We start from the raw sequence: 15,502 nt of genomic DNA on the forward strand, positions 1-15,502 counted from the left end.
AGTCAAATAGTCTGATTCAGCCTAAGGTAGATTTATTTCCTATTCAAGTGAAGGGAGTCTTTGAAGGGAGGGAAGGAACTCACCAATCCTGAATGGAACAAAGGTGGCATAAACCTCTCTAGAAATCCATAATTACCTGTTTAACTGGAAAATAAAAGCAAGTTCAATCTTGCTGTAGGAGAGCATTTTACTTTATTTCAAATAAAGTATTAAAATGAGTGCTCATGCATTCCTATGCAGGTTACTAGCGGAGGTTCCCTTGTTCTGGCTGTTCCCTTAATCTTGCAGCCCCAGAGCAAACCGGCCAGGGAAATCTTGTACCCTTAGCCCTATCTTAGTTTATAAGAAAAGGCTGCAGCTAGTGAACCAGTCAAAGCTGGTTAAACATACCTCATGCCCCCAGATGATGACCAAATTTATCAGCAGGCATAAATGTAATAGCTCCCCCAGTTTTAAGTCTCCCCTTCTAGTAGTAATGCAATGGCTCACTCCTCACTTCCTGATTAGTAATATGTTCAAGTAATACTACTCGATCTTGTTTGGATTGAGCTTCAGTTTATTGGCACTTATTCTGGTAATTACTATCTCCAAACACCTCTTTCAGGCATCACCTTCATCACCTATCCTTCAGAAACAAGTTAGCAACAATGTCTCATCAGCATATTGATGAATCCTTGCTCAAAAAGCCCTGAACAACTCCTTCCAGTGGTGGCATGTAAAAATGGATCTTGAACAACATAGGTGACAAAGTTAAATTCTGCCAGATGTTCTACCTCATTGTCTGTGGGGTTACCTATCCTTATCTCATTTCTACTCCTGCTTCCTCCTGTCTGCCTTCTCAGTCTGGACCAAGCTTTTTCTGGCTAAGGATATGCTTGTTGTAGTTATGTTCTGATTTATGTCTCCAGGTTGCTGCTACTTTTTTCCTTGGTGGAGCAGCCTTCTAGTCTTTAGGTGGACATTGTGGGAGAAGTCCCGCACCCCCTAAAAAGTATAGCTATGTAAAGTTCACCATCAACAGAAACTGACTGTGGGATCCAACCCATAAACTTCATGGCAATTCAGATTTCAGTATTTTTCCATCTTTTTGTAATTTGGACAATTGGCTCTTAGTTTTTAACCCAACATTGTCATACACTGCTGCCCTTACCATCTGCTGTACTGGTTTACCCTCAGAACAAAGTTCTGCATGAATACAAAAGTGTATACCTTGAATAAAACTTAGTTGGTCTTACAGGTGCCACTGGGCTCAAACTTTGTCCAGACCAGTGTGGTTACCTACTTGAATCTATTTTCATGGTTTATCCTCAGACTATGGGGATTGAGGCCAATTTCAAGTGAGGCCCACCTCCTTCCTCACCTACAACACAGTCTTGGCTCTGATCCTAAATTTCAGTTAGTCCTTGAACTGGCCTAAGCCATGGAATACTTGTAGGAAAATTCCAAAATGGGGACAACATCGCTTTGAGATTCACTTTTTTTGCATTACATGCTAACACTTCTGGTGGTTTTCATGAAGTAAGCATCTTGTCTAAAAATACGTGATGTGCATTTCATCTGGCACCTTTTACCAAGACGTGAAACATGACTGGATGCTCCAGCACACTTCTTTACGTCATTTGAATGCCAGGTGGTTAAATATCAAGGGGCCATTTTCTCCATAGCCAACTAGTAAAAGCTATGCTCTTACAGATAATAGTGCTGCTCCAGATATTTGCTAAATGAAAGAAACCAAACTTTCTGAGAATTGGAGAACATGTAATTCAGTAAGGTTTTTATAAGCTGTTTCATGTGTTGAAACCCATGACGGTCTAGTACACTAAGGTATCTTCCTAGGAGCAAGCCTGTGGAAGAAGATGGGAGTACACTGGTATGGATTTAGATATTGACAGTGATTGCTGATTGCACACTAAAGCTGTTGTTGGATCACATTATCATGTGCCCAGGTTGTGTCCAAGTGGTGGCATCATAAAAAAGTGAATGTCTGGTGATGCTTGTCAGTGATAGCCTTGATGTACATTCTTTGCTCATGCCTTATTGGGAACATCTCACCACGAGAGCCAGATTGGTGTAGTGGTTAAGAGTGGCAGCCTCTAATCTGGAGAATTGAGGGCCATTCCGCACTCGTTCAAAATTGCACAATGGTTGCAAATTGAAATCGCTACTGTTTTGCTGTTATGCACAACGTCGTTGACAATCTGCAACACTCCTGAAACCGATCCGCAAAAAGCGCTTCATTGTAGCGCTTTCAGGGAAATCCCCAAAAGTGGATTCACCCTCCGGAAAGTGCTACACTCTTGCAACCAATCTGCAACACTAGTGGGAAAGTTCTGTGCGTTACCATTGTTGCAGTTTCTGCAAAGTCCCTCTCCCTAGCTCTCTCCTCTGATCTTCCGGCGAAGCGATCGCCATTTTTTTTTCTCGGAGCGAGTGGAGATCAACGCACCGGCGAGCCTTCGTTTACCCAGCGAGGCTTCCCTGGCTGCAGTCCCTCCCCAGAGCTGTTTAAAGTCACCAAGCACCAAGCAACACACAGCCCCGTTTGCTGGTTTATTTTCCCTTTATTTTTCACTCTATTTTCGGCCGAAAATCGCACCCGTGCGGGGGGGGTTCACTTGGGGGGAGCATGTCAATGATGAAACGGCAGCTCAAACACCACCTGCTAGCTAGATGGGTCTCTCCGTTGCAACGAATCAATGCAGATTCGTTGCAACGTGTTTTTTTTTTTTAAACCTTCCTTAAAGGGAAAGGGGCTTTTTGGGAGCATGATAACAGCCGCCCATTGGCTGCTTGATGGCCCGGGGCGGGACAAAGCTCGGCAATATCGCTTCCTGGCTAGTGATTTTTGCCGAGACCAGAAACCTGTGGGAAACGATAGAAATGCAACGGGATTCCACTACAAAGGCAGGTATGCATAACAACGAATTCCACTATTTAAAATGATGTTTTTTCGTTCCGCAACCAATTTACTACATAGATCTTGGTGTGGAATGGCCCTCAGTTTGATTCTCTACTCCTCCACATGCAGCTAGAAGGTGACCTTGGGTCAGTCACAGTTTCTCTCAGAGTTCTCTTAGCCCTACCTCAAACACCTTCCTCCATGAATTAATGTACCAACCCACCTAAGGATCTCAAAGTTACTGTTTCTGTTAAAATATTGTTCTAGTTGATATGTTACGATTGTTATACTGGTATATTTGTTATATTGTTATGACATTCCTTGTAATCAACCTATGATGTTCTATGTAAACCACCCAGAGCCGTATGGAAGGGTGGTATAAAAATCCAAATAAATAAATAAATAAATAAATAAATGAATAAATGAATAAATGAATAAATGAATAAATGAATAAATGAATAAATGAATAAATAACTGTCTCACAGGAAAGGAAGGGAAGGTGACTGTAAGCCACTTTGAGACTCCTTTGGGTAGTGAAGAGCAGGGTATAAAAACAAACTCTTCTTCAATTGGTTATGGGAACCAACAAGTAAACTATGGTCTCAGGCTGTGGCTTCAAGAGTTACATTGAGGGTTGAGTGGAAAGAGCTCCATCTTAAAAGATTTTGATTACTTCAAAGTCACTGTGATTGAATATTGCACTTTTTGTCATGCAGCCTGATCGAAAAGGGCAGAGTTTCACTAATATGTGCTTAGTTCCTGTTTCAGTACCGCCAGTCCCACTACTGCAGCTGGAAAAGTGCTGTACCCGAAACAACAGTGTGACGTTAGCCTGGAGGATGCCCCCTTTTAGTCACAACCCAGTGGAAGGCTACATCTTGGAACTTGACGATGGAGATGGTGGCCAATTCCGAGTGAGACCAGTGTTCTTTGGTTGTTTATTTTTGACTTTTGAGGGCAAACCCCTGAGGATCCTGGGCCTGCTAAAAGTATGTTCTATATTGAATGGAAAATAGATTGACTCAGTCTTAAGCCAGCCCTGCACAACATTGCAAAAGATTGCCTCATTGTAGGAGAATCCCCAGAAAAGAGATGGAAGAGCCACTTAGTGGAAATGTTTAGCAACAACTAGCATATAACTGGTTTTAAACTTTTTAAAGTTTTCTTCTGTGTGCCTCAACAGAAGAAAACCTTAAAAAAATTTAAATTAAGATGATAAGACATGCAAGAACAAAAAAATCCATAAAAACCTAAAATTCTTGCAGAATCAGCAGATACTAATTTCTTCCTGATATCCTTATCCATGGTTCCTCTATATATTTGTGAAACGTGTCCAGCTGTCCAAGTTGGAATAGGGCCAATAATTGCTGGCTGCACCCTGATTGGCCCTGCCCCTACAGCTCCCGCCCTCTGTCCCTGGACTCCAGCCTCTTTGTTCTCAGATGCACCTCAGTGCTTGGAACCAGCAGCAGGTAAGGGGAGAGGGCCCTGGGCCATGGGTCGTGGTGGAGGGCCTGCTAACGAGGGCCTCCTGACCTGCTGACTGCCAGCTAAGGAGCTCTGTCCTGGGCCTGCTAATGAGCCGGCCAGCCCCCGCCCGCCCCACTTGATCCGGCTGCGAGCTGCGGCCCAAAGCCACTTTAAGCTGCCTGGCTGAGGGCCAGTGGAGAGGACCATTTCAAGGCCCATTCTTAGGAACAGGCTTTGAAGCTAGTTTATTGATAAAAAGATAAAAGTGGTCACTTTGAAGTTAACAGAAAGGATAGCTTTAGCCAATTAAAAATTAATACATTCATTTGAACTGGAAAAAATTTTACAAGAAGTTGATTCAGCAATTTGTTTTAAATGGACCCATAGATAGAACAATGTAGAACATAGTATACAATGTATATTTAGTGCATATGGGTGTGGAAAGATCAGGAGGGCTAACCAAATTAAGTGCAGGCTCTTTGTTGCCTTTGAGAAGTCTCATAATGAGTATTATTAGGAAAGACCAAACAATGTTCTGTTTGGGAGAGGATCTCAACACACACGTGTGCTTTCATTCCAAGAATGAATTAATACTGGGGGGGGTGTCTAATTAAAAGGGGCTGTCTTTTAATTAGATTCCCCCCCCCCCCGGTATTATTGAGGGCTGTCTGTAGGGTTGGGACCTGGTTTTGGCAAAGCTCCAACTTGGAATTTTACAGTCTGACTTTTGCTGAGACAACACATTCATAAATGACTGAGGAAGTGGCAACCCTCCTTCAGATAGAAAACACCAAAATGGATCTTTGGAGGATGAAATGGAATTATGATTTCTCTTCTAACCTGTGTAATCTAAAGTTCACTTAGCTTTGCTAGCTTGTAAATTACTTGCCATTCACACTTAAAGATCATAGGTTAAAATGAACTCAGTGAATTCTGTTCTTGCCTTTTTTGTTATTTAGGAAGTGTATGTTGGTAAGGAGACCCTATGCACTATTGATGGCCTTCATTTCAACAGTACCTACAATGCAAGAGTCAAAGCCTTTAATTCCTCAGGAGTGGGCCCTTACAGCAAGACTGTTGTTTTACAGACTTCTGATGGTGAGTAACTTTAAGGATATGAAAAGTTCCTTCTTGAGAGTTCACATTAGTCTTGTAATGCTAGACTCCTTTCAAGCTGTTCTAGCATCACACTCTGAAACCACTTTAATATTATCAGTTAATGTTTCTAGCTCATTTAGCAACAATTTAAAGAGAGCTAGGAAATCCCAATTCCTAGATAAATTATTATGGTGATTATGACAAAATTGTATTGCCTCCTTCAGGACTAGTTCCTACAAAACTATGGCTATGTCATACTTAGGCTATGTCCTAAAAAGTTGAATCTGGGGAAAGACCAAGCAGTTATGTGGTAGAAGAGCATGCAGAAAGTCCATGGCATCTGGATCAGGTAGAAGGTGATAGAAGAGACCTGAAACCCTGTAGAGCTGCTGCAACCATTTATGGTGAACAAGATTGATCTGCATTGACCAATGGCCTGATTCAGTAGAGGGCAGCTTCAGATGCTCATAGGCCATAAAATTTGTAATATTTCTTTCAGCTGTTACTGAGATTAATAAGATCTCATAGTGAGATTCTTATGCTTTCTGTTGCAGGATTAAGGGCTGTATAAATGTCAATACATTTCTCCCTCAGACTAATTTTGTGTGTTTTTGGAGAAAATTTGATATCAATAGTATGAAGTAGGCCCTGAGGGAACTGGTCATTGCATTTGAGGTTGTTCGTTCTATCATCAGTGATACATTCCAGGACTTAATTACATTTTTTTCTCTGTGAAAATAATTTCCAAGAAATATCTTATAAAATATGGATGGTAAATTTGTGCTTTACTTCCATGCAATTACACTTGATACCCATATGGGTAACCCAAGAAATTAATCTTGATTAATGATACATTGCTGTCATGAATCATGAAGCAGATGTAGTAATCATATTCTCTCTTAAAATTAGTGTTGCCAAACTATATCAAGGAAAATCATTTGTTCCTAGGGATCTGTTCCTGAACGGCTGATGGGGAATAGTATTCATTTGTAATAAACCTGGTCACTAGTGAAATATCTCTAAACAGAAATTGGTTTTTCATATTTATATAGCACAGCTGGATTTTGCATCAGAATCATACCACAAATCTAGTGGCTGCAATCAGAACTGTCACTGCAGACATGTGGATCTTCTGATAACAGCAGCAGCACATCTTTTTGTTCCTAATAGTCTAATAATACAAAATGTATCAAAACATTATGCTATTATGTTCCCACAAAGAGCAGCCAATTAAGTAGAGCAGGGGCAGCATCTTCTAAGGCATTTTAATTGCTTGAAGCTATAGGGAAGAGCAGGGAAAGTGATGCCAAGTTCCAATTTTCAGTGACAGTCATATGGAAGTATAACATCTAGTCCCATCCCATCCCATCCCTCCCTCCCTCCCTCCCTCCATCCATCCATCCATCGATCTATCTATCATCTCTCTCCCATCCTCCACACATCCATCCATTAGATTGTTATACCTCCAAATCCAGTAGCCTGGCTCTGGGTTGTGTATAACATCTGTAAACCACTCCATGGGAGCGGTAGTAATAAAGCGGTATGGACAATGTGGGAGGAGAAAAGGGCGGGGCGAGTCCAGGATAAAAACTCAAAGGGGCCAATCAGGAGCGGCTTCTGATTGGCCCCTCCAAGTGTCAGTCCAGGAGGTGAGGGGGCCAGGGGAAGAGCCTTCGCCAATGGGAAAGGAGCAGGGCCGCCATGTCAAAGACGCGGCGGCCCTGCTCCTTTCCTGGTGCCAAAGCCGGGACATCGGGGGAAGGGTGGGAGAAAGGCTTCCGTGCAGCGAAAGGAGCAGGCCCACTGTGTTGGAGACGCAGCAGGCCTGCTCCTTTTGCTGCATGGAAGCCGGACCTTGTAGGGGGGAGAGGAGGTCAGTATGGATTCCTAGATTTCTTAGAACTTCAGTGGCAGGTTGTAACTGTTGAGATCAGTGGTGTTTAAATGTTCTTACATTTGGTTGGATCACACTCCATGTTCTTCATTTGATAGTGCAATACTACTTTAGAACAAAGCAACCTCTGTTGCTGCATCCTTCTAACGTGTTAATTCTTTCCTTCTCTGCAGTGGCCTGGTTTACATTTGACCCATCTTCAGCCCATAGAGACATAGTCTTGTCAAATGACAACCAGACTGCTACCTGCAGTAGCTACGATGACCGTGTTGTTCTGGGCACAGCAGCATTCTCAAAGGGAGTCCACTATTGGGAACTGCATGTAGACCGTTACGATAACCATCCAGATCCAGCGTTTGGAATTGCTAGAATTAATGTTGTCAAGGACATGATGCTAGGAAAGGATGATAAGGCATGGGCTATGTATGTCGACAATAATCGCAGCTGGTTCATGCACTGCAATTCTCACACTAATAGGTAAGCCTTCAAGAAACTAGTCTGCTTAAGTAAGAATATTTCCCCCTTTTTTGAGGCTAGCACATTTGAGAAAGCCTTCATTCCCCTCCAACACTGCAACACATCTCAGAAATTCTTCCATGGTAAGCCAAAAGGTTTGTGCTATATTTTTGGCAAGGTACCTTCTTTTTGTGTGTGTTCTAAGGCCCCAAAGACATGTTAGTGGCAGACTACTTTGGATAAATACCAAATTGCCTCAATCATGTATAATATAGGGTATGCAGGAAATTGCATATGAATGTGGGTATAACTCTTGAGTGTATACAAATGGGTGTATAACTCTCACACACTTACTGTTTATCTCTCTTCCAATGTCACGTTTCTCCTCAGTCATGTTTCAGATATCTAAAGGGAATTAAAAGTACGTAGGGGAAGAAGCCACTCGAAGCAGGTGTGGCAAGGTACAGCTTTTCTCACCAAAATGCCTCATTGGGTCTAAACATGTTGAATCCTCTCATATTTAGTACATACTTGGATCAGATCAAGGTTTTAAAAGAATGGGTCTATAACTAACACAGCTAATTCAGCCCTCTTGAGACGATGCTTCAGTGCAACAAATGTCAACAGAGCCACAAATGTGTGGTGATGTGAACCTGATTCTCCCTACATTTACAGTTAGAGTATTTCTTTAGCCATTTGCCTAACAGCAATAATTTTGAAACCATTGGAGTGTAATATTTTTCTACAAAATCATCAGAAGTTCTCCTCTCTTCCTTTTTAAAGCCTAATTTGATTTAGGGCAGAAATAACGTGAAGCAGTAATGAATCTAGACCTCACTGAAATAACTCTTTTTTGACACAATACTACTCAGTGCCCTAGAAATGGACTTTTATGGATATGTTCTCAGACTTGTCATTTTATAGCCATGTCCGGTTTTTATGAACTAGCATAAGAGTTTAAGAGAAGCTGCCCTGTGGAGAACATGCCAGGAAATGCTCCTAGATTTTTTATTATAACAAGATTGGGGGGGGGGGGTCATACGAAAATGATAATGACAAAATATAGCAAATAAAAGCTGGAAGTCCCTTCTGTGACCCCTCACATATTTGGATTTGATTCTGCTGTGTAGTCTAGTACTCTGGTTTGCCAAAGTAACTGTGACTCTTCATCTCAGTGAAATTCTTTGTAATCCCTCCTGGTTTTGTGTGATATATAGGTTCTTTATTCTGCTGTGTAAGACAGGAATAAAAGATGTTTGAGCAATGTCAGATGTAAGGCTTACCCTGCAGGATTTTGGTCCCAGATAACAAAGGTTCCCTGTAAATTGATCTATGTGTATTTATTCCACGTTTTTCAACCCACTGTAAACTAGCTATAGCTCCTGCCCATGTCAGTGTATTCTTTTTAGAAAAATGCCATGCAGAACTCTATCAACTGCAGTAGCTAGAAAATGAGGTGTTAATCAGATGCATTACCCTTAGGTCTCCTCCCCTGGCCACTGGTAGGGGACGGGACAGGATAAAGCTGCCAGCTCCAGGGTGGGGAACCCCTGGAGATTTGGGGGTGGAGCCTGGGGAGGACAGGGACCTCAACAGGAAACAATGCCAGTGTTCACCCTCCAAAGCTGCCATTTTCTCTAGGGGAATTGTTCTCTGAAATCCTGAGATGAGTTGTGATCTGGGAGATCCCCTGGTCCCACTTGGAGGCTGACATCTCTACCCTTAGTCACTGAATACCCTAGCTTGCTAAAGGAACTGGTTAGTATCACTTCTGTTTCCTCATCTGTACCCCTTCGTCCTTCAGGACTGTAACTACTCACTCAGTCCAACAACCACCACCACCTTTATTGGCATATAATCTCTCTCAGTTTTTCCTGTAGGCAGGCATATACATAAAATCCACTCTTTTGCACAGCTGGGAGAAAAAATTGTCCTGTTCCTTTAATACGTTTGTATGGAAATAGGCACCTGAAGCTTTTATTTTTATTTATTTGTTTGTTCATTGTTTAGACTTATTACCCTCCACTCTCAAACTAGCTCATGGCAGGTTACAACTGTCCGTATTAAAAGCCCCATTAAAATCCCCTTAAAACAATTCTGGACATCCATCCATGTACAATAGCAGACTCATAAAACTTTTAAAAACCATGGCGGTCTGCAAACCACTAACCCCTCCAGAAATCTAGTACAGGAGTGGGAGGACGGAGTGTAGATAACTTAGCAAATGCTTATGCTCCTAACACTGGGGGGGGGCATCAGATCTTCCTCGCCATGCCGGCCTCAACCATAGACCTGGCGGAAGACCTCTGTTTTGCAGACCCTGTGGCATGCATGGAGGTAACTCATCTCACCTGGTAAAAAAAATCCCATTAAGGGGCAGGACCCCTTTTCTCCAGCCTGTTGGCAATCCTGTGTGTCTTATTATGGTCTATCCAGATAATGCTACAAGCCAAGTGGCATTTTTATCCCATCACAGGTAACAAAGACTAACATTTTGTCTTTACCAGCTTATCCTGTTGCAGTCTCTTAATTTTCCCACTGGATCCTAAGAAACATTCAGTTATTGAAGATATTGCCTAGGAATGCCTGTCTGCAGATGGGACTGGAGATCCCCTGGAATTGCAGCTCATCTTCCGACTAAATAGATCGGTTGTCCTGGAGAAAATGGCTGCTTTGGAGGGTGAACTCCATTGAATCATAGAATAATAGAGTTGGAAGGGCCCTCAAGGGTCATCTAGTCCAGTGGTCCCCAACCTTTTTGAGGCTGGGGACTGGCGGCAGCAGGGAGGGCAATTGCCCGGCTGCGCATTGCGAATGTGCAGCCTGACCATGCATGCGCGCATGCATAATGCACGGCCGAAATCGTGCATGCATGAAAGTGCCGCACATGCACGATTTCGGCCGCAAATGCGCAATGCGCGTGCGCGGGCCTGCTTCCCTCTCCCCCCCTCCCACAGTAAGAAGCTTCCCGGACCGCAAGCTTGTGGTTTGGGAAGTTTTTTACTGTGGGGGGGGAGAGGGAGCTGCGGCCCAGTGCCAGGCCGTGGCCCGGTAGTTAGGGACCACTAATCTAGTCCATAGCATTATATGCCATTGTATGCCCCAAATCCCACCCTTTCCTGGCTCCACCCCCAAAGTCTCCAGGTATTTCCCAACCCAAAACTGGCAACTCTCTATCATATCCATAGGCCTGCAAACTGGATTCAGAAAGGTTGCCTTTGCAAAGTATCTGCTTGATCTACTGAATCAGTTTGTTCCCTTGGATAACAGTGCTGCTTCAACCCTACAGCTCAGCTACAGCTTCAGTGTCTCAAGCGTTACTGAGAAGGCTACATAGTCTTGGGCTGCTGTTTAGACTTTTCTCTTACATCTCCAACCTATTTCGTACTTTGGGAAGCCCTGGAGGTTGTCATACGTCAGTTGTGACTTGACCACCACTATTAATGCTGAGGCAATAGTAGGGGAAAGCCTTGGCTTTGGTACCCTATCACAGGCCACTGTGTGTGACACGAAGCTGGACTAGATGGATGACTGGTGTAAGCCAGCAAGGGTCTTCTGTTATGTTATGTTGCTGCCTTTTTAGCTCCTTGTATATGTCAGATAAGATAGTTGCTGCAGCACCCCCATTGCATGTTAGTTGCTGAGGCAGATAGCAGTGTGATAATACAGGCAGAAAAAAATGGTGCGAGGGATGGGGGTCAAAACCCCCTCCTCCTCCTCCACCAGCACAACTTCCTTGACCCAATTTGCTCCCCTTGCCCTTCATCTCAGCTGCATTGAACTATAATAACTCCTCAAACATAGCAGATACTGAGCTTGGGTCTCCTGTGTTATGTGAAATTTGGCTCTTCATTCACATTTCAGTAACTAAGAGTGTTTTGTTTTCCCTTTTTCCTGTAGACAAGCTTAAAATTGATGCAATATTATGCCTTACATGACAGGCTGGATTCTGCTGCAAAGCTCCAGTGACATTAACAAAGTCTAAGCGCCTATGGTCAATGCACATATTCAATGGCTTTCTGGCTCAGTGATTTCATATACTGTTGGGCAAGCCTAACTCCCCTGAGGAAAAATGCATTAATGTCAAATTAGTCTTACACATAGCAGTCCACTGAATCCATAATCATAGTTAGATCCCATCATTTAAACAGTTCTTCCTGTCATTTTAACCTATAAATGATTATTAATAGCAAACCTGGATACTGCATAGACCATTGGCATACCTTCTGCGTTCCCATTTCACTGAAATATCCATTTTGCACACACCATGCTCGGTGTTTGCCTTAAATCAGACAAAAGAGTTCATCTCCAAATAAATGACAGTTCTACAATGTTCATTTAGAACAGCCACATTTTAAAAAGGGTTTAACAATAAATACAAATAAACGTTTCTTATCTCTTCTTATATATTTATGTGTATAAGCACAACCAAAACTATGGAAGAACTGACCATGTACCTCCCACCTTGATATCTAGTTTTGATCTGAGATACCGGACAACTGAGAGTGGATAGAACTGGGACAGCAGAACCAGTGTCCATTCAGATATCACAAATAAGCCACAAACTGTTTGCTTGGAAGATGAGTCTTAAAGCCTTAGAATCACACGCTTCCTCCTGTTGGCAGAACTTAAGTATGCAAAAGGAGCAGAGCTCTATGTTGCTTCTAAAAGAATATTAAAGTTTTATTAAGAATAGGAGAGAGAGATCTCTCTAACTGTTCAGTTGTCTTCATTCTGTCTTCTCAGAAAGCAAGCGGAAAGGAAGTGTGCTTAAAGGAACAGGAAGTCGCCAAATGAGCCAATCAGGACATGGGGGGAGATTATTTGAAAATTATCAGCAAGTTCCTATTCTAACTATGCTAAATACACATTTTCCCCAATGCCCCCTGCAGGACACTTTTCATATTCTGTTCAATCATATACATTGCAGATCTTGCACATTCCAAGACCTTCCTCCTTTGCCTTTCCCCTATCCTCACATGTGGAGCCACAGTAGAAGAATTACTCTTTTAAGACGTTTTTGAACCAACTCTATTGTGATGGCTAGACTTGTAGCTGGCTGCAGTGAGATTGGAGAATTTCTCAACCAAGAGCAGTTGGTCTGGAGAGGCAGCACAGAAGTTTCAGAAATACGTAAATGAAGTCTTTAATTGTGACTCCACAAGAAAGAGGAAAGAAATGTCAAGGACTGGAGACCCATTCAGTTCATAAACAGAAGTTTCAGTGTTCACATCATTTTTGGCATTAATTTGTGAAATTCTTAACTGGGACCCTGAAAATAATTCAAATCTGAAGTAGAGGAATGTGCTGAAGAGCCCCCCCCCCCCAGGACACACAAACACAATGGTTTCAGTCTGTAATTGCTTTTTTGCACTTTCTGGAGATGATGCCATAAACTGGTCAGATATTGTTTGTTTGTTTGTTTATAGCCCACCTTCCTCTGAGGACTCAAGGTGGGTTACATAACACATAAATTCCATAAAATCCCATAAACCCCCCCCTAACCCGTATAACTCGCAAGGTACCAAGATGGCCAAGTCCCACAGTCATCTAACAAGGGGTGTGCTAAAGGTTGTACAGCAGAGCCTGAGGGAAAAGATATGGTTCTGTCAGGACTGAATCTCATCATATTGAGGGATCGTTTTATTCACAGCATTCTCTTACATCAAGAAGAAGAGTTGGTTTTTATACCCTGCTTTTCGCTACTTGAAGGAGTCTCAAGTTGCCTTCCCTTCCATTCCCCACAAAGGGGGAATGGAAGGTTGAGGAAGGTTGGGCTGAGAGATCTCTGACAGAGCTTTTCTGTAAGAACAGCTCGAACAGAACTGTGACTAGCCCAAGGTGACCCAGCTGGCTGGATGTAGAGGATCAGGGAATCAAACCCAGCTCTCCAGAGTAGAGACCACCACTCTTAACTGCTACACCAAGATGACTAGTGCATGCAAGAGTAGCAATCCAAGCCTTCACCAACCCCAAGCCAAAATTTTTTGTGGAACATGACATTCAGGGCCTTTTCGCACGGGGATCTTTGTTGCAAATTGTTTGCGGAATGAAAAATCGCCATTTAAAATAGTGGAATTCGTCGTTATGCATACCTGCCTTTGTAGTGGAATCAGTTGCGTTTTTTAGCGTTTCCCACAGGCTTCCGGTCTCGGCAGAAATCGCTAGAAAGGAAGCGCTATTGCCAAGCTCATCCCGCCCCTGGCCGTCAAGCAGCCAATGGGCAGCCGTTAGCATGCTCCCAAACAGCCCCTTTCCCTTTAAGAAAGGTTTAAAAAAAAAAAAAACAGACCCATAACAACGAATCTAGGTAGATTCGTTGCAACTGAGAGACCCATCCAGCTGCCTAATGTGAGCTGTCGTTTGATTGTATGATCGTTGGCACGCTGCCTCGAGTGATAAAAAAAAATCCCCCCCCCTCTCACGGGCCCGATTTTCGGCTGAATTAATGTGTAAAAAATAAAGGGACTTTATTTCAGCAAACGGGCTTTTATGTGGTTTGTGCTTAGTGACTAAAGGTGAAGGACTGAAGCCAGGGAAGCCTCTAAACAGAAAGAGGCTCGCTGGTGCGTTTATCCCCGCTCGCTCGGAGAAAAAAAAATGGCGATCACTTCGCCGGAAGTTTGGAGGAGAGAGCCAGGGGGAGGGACTTTGAAGAACCCGCAACAATGGTAACGCACAGGTCTTTAGCGCTATTGTTGCAGATTGGTTGCAGGAGTGTATCGCTATCCGGAGGGTGAATCCACTTTTCTGGATTCCCCTGAAAGCGCTACAACGAAGCGCTTTTTGCGGGTCGGTTTCAGGATTGTTGCAGATTGTCTACGATGTCGTGGGTTATGGCAAATTAGTAGCGTTTCCAATTAGCAACCATTGTGCTATTTTGAAGCCGTGCGAAATGGCCCTCAGTACTGAAATTGCAAACCATTTAAAGCAGACCATTTGAATCCCATGATTTCTGATTTATTAAATTTGCTATGTGTCTGATATACTCAAATTTTTCTTTCATCTCTACCAAATTCTGTTTATGGTAACTTTGCACTCTAGTTCTTCTTGCACTTTCATACAAGACTCCTGAATATAAAGGGACAATAGAGCAGTTTAAGGCAATTCACTTTAGCATCATTGTCTCTTTGATTTTTAGGACAGAAGGGGGTGTTTCAAAAGGTGCCACTGTAGGCGTTCTTCTGGATCTTAACAAGCACACCCTGACCTTTTACATAAATGGGCAGCAGCAGGGACCTCCAGCATTTGAAAACGTGGAGGGTGTCTTCATGCCTGCATTAAGCCTCAACCGAAATGTTCAGGTAAAATTATTTTCCTATAAACTTTGTAGGAGCAGTCAGAGAACAGCAATGTAGTCCAGTTTTCTTTCAATAGTTAAATGAAATGCTTCTTCAAACAGTGCATAATTCTCCTATAGCTGAATTGCCTTTAAAGGGGGATTAGATAAATTAATGGCCCACGCATTTATCAATGAAATCAGAATCCAGTAGCACCTTTAAGACCAACAAAGATTTATTCAAGCTGTGAGCTTTTCAGTCCAAGCACTCTTTGTCAGACTAAGAACTGACCATCATAACAGTAGGGATACATAAGCAAAAGTTAATTCTGTTACATTAGTAAACTGTGTCACAGCATCCAAACACAGCCACATGATAATTCCCTGCCAAACCAGCCAATCAGAC

At 42.8% G+C, this 15,502-nt stretch overlaps 1 protein-coding gene across 4 annotated transcripts in view; it reads left to right on the forward strand.

Moving 5' to 3' along the window:
• TRIM67 (tripartite motif containing 67) overlaps positions 1-15,502 on the forward strand; it is a 60,566-nt gene that overhangs the window by 32,574 nt on the left and 12,490 nt on the right. For 2 of the 4 annotated variants that reach the window (XM_077346573.1, XM_077346583.1), the window contains exons 6-9: positions 3,656-3,813; positions 5,329-5,467; positions 7,535-7,838; positions 14,959-15,121. In XM_077346573.1, the coding sequence (XP_077202688.1) occupies positions 3,656-3,813; positions 5,329-5,467; positions 7,535-7,838; positions 14,959-15,121 (764 nt within the window). The remainder of the gene's footprint in view (positions 1-3,655; positions 3,814-5,328; positions 5,468-7,534; positions 7,839-14,958; positions 15,122-15,502) is intronic. The other 2 variants (XM_077346591.1, XM_077346599.1) reach the window with 1 other exon arrangement.

Source organism: Paroedura picta, chromosome 1 (genome assembly GCF_049243985.1).
Source record: "Paroedura picta isolate Pp20150507F chromosome 1, Ppicta_v3.0, whole genome shotgun sequence".
Lineage (NCBI taxonomy): Eukaryota > Metazoa > Chordata > Lepidosauria > Squamata > Gekkonidae > Paroedura > Paroedura picta.